This window comes from Monopterus albus, unplaced genomic scaffold, assembly GCF_001952655.1.
Source record: "Monopterus albus unplaced genomic scaffold, M_albus_1.0 scaffold107.1, whole genome shotgun sequence".
Lineage (NCBI taxonomy): Eukaryota > Metazoa > Chordata > Actinopteri > Synbranchiformes > Synbranchidae > Monopterus > Monopterus albus.
This window is the reverse complement of record NW_018127987.1, coordinates 648290-658758: the sequence shown is the minus strand read 5'-3', so window position 1 is coordinate 658758 and position 10469 is coordinate 648290. Positions and strand designations below refer to the sequence as shown.

General features: G+C 39.4%; 2 protein-coding genes across 3 annotated transcripts in view; both read right to left on the bottom strand.

Moving 5' to 3' along the window:
• Nucleotides 1–4593, bottom strand: LOC109966172 (uncharacterized). The gene is made up of 9 exons (XM_020610828.1): nt 4361–4593; nt 3327–3362; nt 2825–2980; nt 2580–2717; nt 1409–1639; nt 1237–1305; nt 1004–1140; nt 814–875; nt 1–618 (listed from the first exon to the last, which is right to left on the bottom strand). The coding sequence occupies exons 2-9, from the start codon at nt 3352–3354 to the stop codon at nt 492–494; spliced, it is 948 nt and encodes a 315-aa protein (XP_020466484.1). The 5' UTR covers nt 3355–3362; nt 4361–4593; the 3' UTR covers nt 1–491.
• Nucleotides 4594–5204: 611 nt separating this feature from the next.
• usp5 (ubiquitin specific peptidase 5 (isopeptidase T)) overlaps nt 5205–10469 on the bottom strand; it is a 13542-nt gene continuing 8277 nt past the window's right edge. Inside the window, exons 13-20 of one of the 2 annotated variants that reach the window (XM_020610823.1) lie at nt 9318–9480; nt 9134–9222; nt 8233–8418; nt 7739–7882; nt 7506–7648; nt 6322–6472; nt 6016–6100; nt 5205–5643 (exon numbers count right to left, since the gene is read on the bottom strand). In XM_020610823.1, the coding sequence (XP_020466479.1) occupies nt 5550–5643; nt 6016–6100; nt 6322–6472; nt 7506–7648; nt 7739–7882; nt 8233–8418; nt 9134–9222; nt 9318–9480 (1055 nt within the window). In that variant the 3' untranslated portion in view covers nt 5205–5549. The remainder of the gene's footprint in view (nt 5644–6015; nt 6101–6321; nt 6473–7505; nt 7649–7738; nt 7883–8232; nt 8419–9133; nt 9223–9317; nt 9481–10469) is intronic. The other variant, XM_020610824.1, reaches the window with a different exon arrangement.

Here is a 10469-nt window from a genome sequence, read left to right as displayed (position 1 = left end):
TTTCATTTCCCTGATACACATCCCCATTCTATTATTTGAGGACTGAAGTAAATTTACAAGTATTGCAGGTGGGCATCCTTACAATTTATTGACCGCAGAAACAATAAAATACGCCAATATTTTCATGTACAACCTATAAGAACAAAGAAAAAAGATACATAAACGTTTTTCAAATACACAGAAACATCTGAATAAATGTGATTTAAGATGCAAGGCAGTACAGTAGAAGTTGGCAGTGCAGTATGAGAGGCTTAACAGGTTTATATGTTGCATAAATGTTAAAGAAATAAATACAGACTGTCGCTGTTCTCCTGCAGTGGAAGAAGCTATTTGCATTCAGTTTGCCTGTTATATCTGGTGAGAAAGCTCAAAGTGCTCACATCATTACAGCTGATTCTTATTTTCATCAGGAGCATCAAAAGCCCACTTATATTCACACTGGATTTCTCTTTCATTTTATCTGTCTATTCCTCTTTTTCCCTTCTTCTCACTCACTCTTTCATTCTTGCTTTTTCACTGTCTCTCTTTTCTTTTATCTGGCTTTCATGTGACTCCATTAGCAGGGCTGACGGCTTCTCTTTCCGGCGTCCTTGCTGTGGTTTTGCTGCAGCTGCTGGGCTGCGATAAAGAGAGCAAAGAGAAGTTTTCACACTAATTACGACACAATAATGAAATGCTCTATAAAAGGCACAGTGAAAATGAAGGTCAAAAAGTCATTAATAATGTAGAGTGAAAGCATCTGTAAAGTGAACAGAGATTACTGGAGAGGGGGTAAAAGGATTTTTTTGTTTTACTAGATAGAAGCTAGTTTACCGGTTACACTGGCAGTAGTTCTTGGGCCTCAGTGGATGTTGACCATTCCTCAGATTTTTTTTCTATAATGAAAAGAAAAAAAAAAACTACCACAGTTTTTTCCGTGTGCTTCAGCAGCTTTTATCCAAACTACTGATTTCATTTGACAAAGCAACAAATGGAGATTCTCTGCATAGTTTTCTTTAGTTACCTTCCTTCTTCTGATTCTGTTAACCAAAACAATGATGAGGACCATCAGGAGAACCACAGCCAGGCTGCCAACTGCAACTGTGACCCACACCCACCAGTCGAGCTGCTCAACACTGGTCAGTACAGAAACGTCAGTACCTGGTTGAGTGAAGATCATGGCAAAAAACAAGTGTAATGAATGACTGACACATCCTGTTTGATCATTTACACTGACAAATCACAAGCAGTACGCACAGACAGGGCAGGGTGTTGTAGGGTCGACCCGTGAGCTTTTGGCAGAGGATGCTGTAGATGGTTTAGGAGCTGAAAGACAAAACATAATGTATGTTGCTTTCTGCACTGACCACACAGGCAGCTTTTGTTGTGGACAAACAGCATAGGTCTTGGGTAAAAGCTTGTGTCCTACCATAAACCATGACTTGTAGGGTCTCACTGTAGTGCTGCCCATAATGGGAAAAGCTACACGCCCAGATCCCGTTATGTGAGAGGGCTACAGGACTGAGATGAACTGGGTTGGCGGCTAGACTTCCATCTGGCTTCTTCCACTGCACTGTAGAGCCTGGATTCAGACCACTCACGTTACATTGGAGCACAGCGTTGCTGCCCACCTGAAGTATACCATGGGGGCTGGTCCAGACTGACACAGAGATGAAACAAGAGGCGGGAGCAAGGATACAGTGAGAATCACAGAAAGAAAGGGGAGGCCCCACTGAACTAAAGATGTCATCCAGATCATTAGGAACACGCACACCTTTATGTCATAATGTATCACAGTAAAATTGATGGACAGACTGGAATATGCGACTTGTCAGGATATAAATCATGAATTTAACTCCATCAGCTTTACATATGGAGATCAGTTTTAGCACTGTAAATACTTCTCATCTTGTGAAAATTGTTGCATAATCAGGAGCTTTCTGAATAATGTCTCAACTTGGAGACAATTAATCTCTAACAGGAAGCCTCAGTTAAAACCTGTAGCAGGAGAGTTTTAAAGAAGTGGAATTTTAGCTGGCTGTGAAAGCATTATTCAGCTGAATTATGGGAAATGTAGGATCCAGTGTTTGTGGAGCTTGGGTCATATTTGGAACCAGTATGTGTGTCTTGGCCACCGCTGCTTCAATTTTGACCATTCTTTTAAAAATGTCTCTTGCAAGTCTCCTAATTTTAGGAGGGTGCGATAATAAATCCATGGAATATCTCCTGAAAAATGTTTATTTTAAATCTGTGTGCTGATTCATATTTAATGCCTTTTAATCTTTTGCGTTTAAAGTTTATTACACTTGCTCATACAATTAAAACTGACCTGTGACATTAAACTGAGTAATCAGACCTATTGCTCATATTTATTCATCCCTCTCATTCTAAATTCACTTCAAAGACTATTTTCATTACTCATTAACCTAACTGGGTGTAAAATGGGTAGATTTTCCACTTATAATAATACAATGAACATAATCGAGTAGACAAGTGTCCTATACACTTTATATTATCAATGTAATTTTCCTGATGAGGGAAACCACATGCAAAACATTTTTAGTATTGTAAATACAGTTTTCCTTGGATCTCCTGCTGACCTGAGACCACGAGGAGTGTGTGCTCTTTCTTGTAATGATCTGCCTCACAAGTGAAAGTTCCTGCATCTTTTTTGGTCACACTACTGATCACGAGGTTGTTTGCCCGCAGCGATGACCTTTGTCCAAGTGGGCTTTGGCCTAATGCAGAAAATACATGTGGTACAGTTAGTAAAAGCATTTATTTTAAAACATAATGCTCTAGACAATGTCCACACATATTTTCTAAAGTCTGCTTTTGTGAGTACTTTTCCGAAGAAGTCTGCCATCATCACTGATAATCTGCTGTGATCCACGAGACCATTTCTGGTTCTTGGCGATGGAATTGAACCCACACTCCAAGGTGACTCTCTTTCCTGTCTTTGTGTGGAACACTTCGCCTGCAGCAAAGAGTGCTCCCAGCACTGTAGAGAGACCATCACATTCATAAAGCACTTTTAATTTAGTATCATATATTCATAACAGAATACCACAAACTCTGTATTAAGACAAGGACTAATTGATGATCTTTTAATACATTTTCATTACTTTCTATGAACATTAAATTCTAAAACATATCAGGTTAAATTTCAAGAGTTTGTGGACATGCTGGACAAGTAAAGCACAACCAGTCATTCTTGACACGACATTCACAGGTACTACAATTGTCCATAAGCATAAGGGACATATTTTTATTTAAGCTATTGGCATCTCACCAGACCTCTATTTTAAGATTATTTACAATGATTTTTGAGCGGTATATTCACTTACCACACCCAAACCACACGAAGGTCTTCATTTCAAAGTCTGAGACGTATAAGAACAGACAAAAATCTGTTATTTAAAAAAAAAAAACTACAAAAAAAATGAAATTAAAGCAGTAGTTAATGTCAAGGCAACAAATTCACCCATTACAGAGACACCACACACAACTTGTGTGAGATGAACACTTTAGCAAGCAACGTGATATCTAACCACCAAGCTGCATCTCTACTTCCTTCCTTTCTCCATCTCGTTTTAAAAAAATTTAAAAATTGCTGCGCAGACTTGTTTTAAATAAACTGGAACAAATGTAACTGGGAAATTCCAGCATGTTTGGCTCCAATAACCAATAACGCATATTAAGGTGCTTTGCTGTTGATCTGTTCCAAACTTATCTGAAAGTGAGTCAGAAATGAGGTGTCAATATTAAAAAGTAATAATTTTGTTGAGTAAATTTACTTTTTAAACTACTAAGGCAAAAACCAAAAAAAATGTTTAATTTCAGGTGATTCAGTGAGTGAGACTACTTCACTGGGTCTTAACAAATTTAGGAATTAGTTTCAACAAGGAGAAAAATTACAAATATTTGATCAACCTCTCCTTTTAAAACCACATTTAATATTTTGACCATTTTGGTTACTTAAAAAAAAAAATCCAGAAATCCTCATCAAAATTATTCAAAAAGTCTCACTTAACACCATTATTAATATATTTTGCCTCACTCACTGGGCAATAGCTAAAAACTGAGATCACAAAACAGCTTTAGGCCTTGGAGACACACTGAAGCACATTTGTTTCAGAGGATCTAACTCAGGATCCTGCACTAAACATATTCAAATTAGTTTAGCTGTATTTAGGTAGGCAAAAAACCACAACCTACAAATGTTTTTTTTTTTTTTAGGCTAAAATCGGTGCATCCATCACTACGTTAAGGTTGAACTTCCGTATGAGACAAAGGAGAACTTTCAGAACCATCAGAGAAAATCTATTCATTTCATAGTACAGTATAAAACTTGATTTAATGATGTAGTACGAGATCTTACCTCAATCTGAAAGCAATGTGTCTTTTGTGCTGTTACTGAAGGCCAAAACCATTCCTCATCCTCCTCTCTGTACTGCTTCATCAAAAACAAGGGTGCAAGATGGATGCAAAACCCATAGAAGGCGGAGCAGAGAAAAAAAAAATAAAAAGAAGAGAAACCTGCTCTTCGGAAAGTTGTAGGCCAACGCCAACCCCAGCTTTCTGTGGCTTTGAGCTTCATGCCTGCACTTTCTTGAGAACCAAGTCTAGGAATTTGTACACTGTGCAGTTTTTACATGAAAGTTCTGTATAGTGGCTTAAAATAATGCTTCTTCATACTTAATTTTTAATGATGTTGAAATCGCAAGATGGAAAATGTGGAACCAACTCCATGATGCATGTGTTCAGAAAGAAAAAGGCAGGAAGACAGAAAGACAATTTTTTATTTGTCACAGCAGAAGTAACAAAGGATTTGTTTGCAAAATAAAAACAAAAATCACCCAGCTATCACCCTCACAAGCCTGTAAGAAAAAACAAGCCAATCTGTTTTGACTTTTTAAAATTTCCTTTCTGAAATACATCTGAGGTTTGTTTATTTCCTGACTTCCTCCTTTTGTGTTTGCCGACATTGTTTTACTTCCTCAGTCAGACAGGTAGAGGACCAGGTGGTGCCCAGCCTGCAACCATCTGATCAAAGAAGGGGTTGGAAGCAACATTCTGATGGAGAGGGGCAGTGACTACTCATGGCAGTGGGAATCGATAGTCGGTGACAGTTAAGCAAAGTTGTTAATAAAGTGGACTGGAGCGATGGAAGTCCCCTCCGATGTGTTGGGCCTGTACCATGAAGTAGGTTTTATGAATTTTCTAAACATTTCCTGAGTAAAACTAGAGCAAGCCTCATAACAGAACTCAGAACTTTACTCAGCAAAGTTGCACTGGTGACTGACTCTGCTCTGAACAGGCCCGTGGTTTGTAATCAGTAGATTAAAGAAAACATCTCCCCCAGCACCTTGTCTGTACATCTGCACCAATGTATTTACCTGCGTATATATGCAATCTAAGAGAAGTTATTTACATGTTTGTCAGTTGTGAAGCATGCCAGAGCATTTGTAAGAGCTTGGTGAAGTGCAACTATGAATGCTGTTGATGTGTTTGTATTGGCATCTGCATTTCTCCTCCTTCACCCCAAGAGTAGCACTCACTCCTGTGTCTCATTCGGGCACTCTCCGATAGAAGTAGAGGTATCCCAGGTCTTTGGGGGGTTTCTCTGAAGCACACACCTTCTGATCGTTGAAGATGACCCACCTGTGAAACAAAGAGATCACGCAGTTCACAGAGCTGTTAAATAACACCTGGGTTCATGGGAAGGATTATTGTAGAGATGAGGCCTGGAGTATGGTGCCCCCTGCTGAAGCCAAGTAAAATCAGCTACTTCACTGCATTTCAACTTTTGACTTTTCCCCACCATAATAGATATAAACGAACAACTGGTTAGAGATGAGAAAGCATATCTATGTACAAGATTCATTTGTATTCTAGTTCATTCTGGGAAACTACATAAAATATTGATGTGAATTCAATGTATTTTCTTTCAAGATCTGAAATCTGCAGTAATATTTTTTAACTGTTGGGATTTGGACTAAAGCTAGAAACAAATGCAAAAACAAAAATACTTACTGCTGGTCCTTCTTGATGTGACAGACGTAGTGGCCGCACATTGTGCTTGTCCCCATGTGACTGATGAATGCAAACAGCTCATACTCTGGATAAAGGAGAAGAAAAACTACAGTTTAATTGTAATTCTAAAATGCATCTGATATACTCTATAAAATCTGAAATCAATGGCTGGAAGAACATAAGACTAAGCAGAAGATGAAATATAGACAAGAGCAACATTAGATGTTTTGGATCACAACTAATTTGTGAGGACATGATCAAACTCAGTGCCTCCTCTCTCTCTCATTCTCTCTCCCTCAGACTCACTGCCTGCTCCATCTCGGACACGAGGCCCAGGGGGAGGATCCCTGCCTCCTTCGCTCTCTGCGGCTGAGCGGCCTCCTTCGGACACATCCATGGATTCCAGGTCATCTAGGTGTGAGAAGATCCAGTCCACTGCCCGGTCCAGGATGTTACTCTGTGAAGTTAAGAGTTATGAATTAGCTATATGAGAGATAATATCAACAAATAGGGGTTTCGGTCAAATATAAGCTTTATGAGGAGTTTGTTCTTAATTAAGTGCAATATTTTATTAGAGAGCCAAAGACATCTGATGCTAGTTTTAATAAAATGCAAAGGGTGTAAAATACACTGGCTGAATGTGACATAATTATGTGGCAGCTCCATTTATTTTATTTAGTTGGATTGTGATGTGACAAAAAACAAGGTACTATGAAAGTTCACTTCTATAAACGTTTGTCATCATAAAACATCTCTCACAAACAGGACTCATCAGGCCAGTTTGTGAGTATGATCAAAGTCACACTGTGAAAGGGTTGTCTGACTATACACACGGCTGGTAGCTGCTGAGGTGACAACAACAAGGGGGTGGGGGGGGAAGCTTTGTGTTGGAGGTTTGAGGGTCACCCAAACTAGTGCCTGCAGCCGTTTGCCTCACTAGTTCACCTGTGTAAAAGTGACCTGCTAACAAATAAGTGGTCAAAATATTTTTAAAAGTAGATCCTGAGCAGAGTCTATTGATCAAAATCTACATCTAACATAAGTTAAGCTTCCATGAATTACTGCACTTTAAAAAAAAAAAAAAAAAAAGTGCTTCTTGACATCTGCCTGCTACACTCATTCATCAGCAGTGACATACTATCCAGTTGTTTTGTTTCTCAGTTCTTAAACCAGTTTCGAGTCATTTAATTTGGACATACAGGTAAAAACAGTGGCTAAAGTAAATTAGTAAAGTAAAAATCCTGGTTAAGAGTAAATCAAATTTAAGACATCTTGTGCCAGTGTTGGCCAGACAGCTTAGCTTAATGCAACTGTAACTGAAACCCTGCTACTAATTTTGATGAAATATTAAGACAAACACTGTTTAAAGTCTTTGAGAATGACAAAAACCTGACTACGTCACTGTATTGGCACAGCTCAACTTTTAGACTCTAGTGGCCTGTGAAATTGGTCCAATCCCCATTTCTAGCTGGACAGAGTGTGATTCTAACCGTGGCTCGAAGTGCTTTGGTTGCCTGGTCTCGGCTGAAGCCCATGGAGACGATGGTTGCCAAGTGCTCCTCAGAGAGGCTCTCAGTGGGTGTGGTCCCAGGGCCTGAGCTGCAGCCTGGCAACACGAAGGGGGCTGAGAAGTCTGCACCCAATCAGAGACAGGAAAATATTAACACAGATGGAAAACAGATTGATAATTTGCCTTCTGGTGAAATACCACAGCACTACACACCTGGATCATCCATATGGGCCATAACCCAATTCATGGCAGCATCAATTCCAGTATTCCCAGTGTAATACACTGCTTTTCTGCAGGCTTCTGATGGGAATCCCATTTCACATAACTGGGACACAGTGGAGTCATCGAGGACCGGAGCTGAGAAAGTGTTGAGTGAAAAAAAAGGGGAATTACTTTTTTGAAAAATCAATTCACATTTACGAGTATTTACAAAAATACTGTTATTCTATTTTTGTGCCCTGAGCACTTACTAAAAAAGGTGTTCAAAACACTGACAAAAGTCAAACGGCATAATGAAAATGTACAGAAACCACAACTCATACTACAAAAACAGAGCAATTGAAATGTAATTCATCACGTCATGTAATGCAAAAGTTAATAAGGCAACATACGGACTCGAAAACAGAAAAGGTAGAAAAAAAGAAAAGGCGGAAACAAGGGCAGTCAAAAAACAGAGGAAGAGGAAAGAGCAGAAATGACAGACTGACATAGTAGTGGGGAGTAGAGCGAGTCCTCCTCCTCGTTGCCATGGGAACCCAGGATACCTTTGACCTCCACATCTGGGGTCATGAGTGGGGGTGGGGCCACCTCTGGTAGGAGCTCCTCGCCTGGCTGCTGGCCGGTTGCACGGAGCGCACTAAGGTCCAGAATATCAGGAACGTCAATGCTCACATCTGCACGAAATATAAAAAGACTGCATTAAAAAGTACCCATCATCCACTATAGTGCAAATGTTTTCCACGCCTTAATAGCAGGATGCTTTTGACTGTGAGCTCAACCCTAAAAAAGAAGATGCTGGTGTTGTCTAGCATTGTTCAAAAACTCCCAAGTCATTCAGCAGTACAAGATAGGGAAGTTTAGAAAAGTTCAGCTTCATGAAAAAGCAACAACCGAGCGGTTTCCCATTTCACCAAACCTCCTAAAAAGTACTTAAACCAAAATATAAGAACTTGTCGCCACCAGGAGATCAGTTAATTAAACATAAAACATACAAGCTTCAGGCCTTCGAGAGGCAAGAAAAGAGCCAGTCACTTACAGTATGTTAACCAGGGGTAATTCAATCTTAAATTTATTTGGGATAATGCTACTAATTTTAGTTCAACTTATAAGCACCAGTACTGTTGCTCTGGTTAGTTGCCGTCTACCATTAGCACTGACATTGAGAAGTAATTAAAGCAGTTGATTGAAGGTGCTTCAGTATATAATTAAAACAACCATGAGACCACAGTATAAAACCTGTTAAATGACGATGCCGTTTCAGGAGATTTTATACTTTTCCAGACTATACAGTGCCCTGGTTTGTCTCAGTGAACAGATTTCCAACTCCTACACAAATTTGTGTACAGTAAGAAAAATATCTCTGTTTTCAACACAAACACTTATCCTCACCCAGTTTTTTAGGCACCCAGTCCAGGCCAAAGGTAAACTTCTTAATCTGGATAACCAGATGGTCAGGGAAAGAAGCAAAGCGAGTTGTTCTGACAAATGACACAAAAGTGGAAATTAATCATCAAATCCTAAAATAGTTTCAATTACTGTCTTTTTGTATGCAAGTGGTTGTCTCTCTTCATACTTTGTAGCAGTAGTCTTGGCCTGCACAGCTGAGCTCCAGAAGTCTGGGAGGACCTCTGGTTCGCTGAGAGCAGCCATGCAAACTGTGAAGGGGATTTGTGCACGCACTGTAGAGGCTGATGTGTCCCCCTCCTCACGCCGGCGCTCTGCCTCCTGAAGCTCTTCTGTTAGGGAAAACAAAGTACATGATTTAAAAAAAAATAAAATAACATAAAAATCAAAAACGTGCGCATACTGAGTGCTGCAAAAACACAGATAGGAAACCTCTAAGATTACAAGGAGTCTTCTAGTTGAGCCTTTGTTTTTCATATTATAATATTTTATTTTTTGTCAGCCAGTGTGCATTGCAATAGAAGTTAGCCCCAGCCTGGTTGTTTGGCATCTTCTCCTCATTTTGGTGTGCCAAGCAGCAATTGGCTAAAAAAATTCCCCCTGTGGTTGGGGGGAGCATTTCCATTTCTGTGACATTGTCAGATACACAGATTTAGCTTAAGATTAGATCTATTTAGTAAATGCAGAATGAGGGGGGAAAAAAAGACCAACAAAACCCACTAGGACAAGCCACATAAAAGGTGAGATTTGTGCTTTATTAAAAGTGTTTTCAAAAATCATGGCCTACTTTTACAAGAGAAAAGATGATGTGGCTGGTTTTGCATTACCTAATGTTATGCAAGTCCAGTTTGTTTATTCATCTCTGTTAATGTGGAAAACATTTCAATGAGGAACTATAAATAAGAGGAATCGTTCACAGGGCCAGATGGCACAGTAACAACATGCGCTGTGGTTAAATGATGGGAGAAGCTTAAACCTGTTGGTAAACTAGGCTATGATCATGTCACAGAAGGGAAAAAAACTGTCTATAGGAACATTACTTCAACAGAAATACAAGTGTACTGCCTGTCTCATTCTGACAAATCCATATGGCAGCCCTACATTATATATTGTCAATTTAAGTAGGTTGCAAATATTGCATCATATGCAGCCGTTTTTTTTATGCTCAAATATGTTCCACTCACTCTTTTGCATTTACAGTGAGGAACAGAAGTATTTGAACACCCTGCGATTTTGCAAGTTCTCCCACTTAGAAATCATGGAGGGGTCTGAAATTCACATTGTAGGTGCATTCCCACTCTGAGAGACAGAATTAAAAAAA

Excerpts from the sequence above, each read along its gene's own strand:
- LOC109966172 (XM_020610828.1), bottom strand. The coding sequence starts at position 3,354 with ATGAAGACCTTCGTGTGGTTTGGGTGTG. Across the intron at positions 1,306-1,408 it reads CCTACAAGTCATGGTTTATG|CTCCTAAACCATCTACAGCA; the intron begins GTAGGACACAAG and ends TTTGTCTTTCAG. Across the intron at positions 619-813 it reads AACTACTGCCAGTGTAACCG|CCCAGCAGCTGCAGCAAAAC; the intron begins GTAAACTAGCTT and ends TCTTTATCGCAG.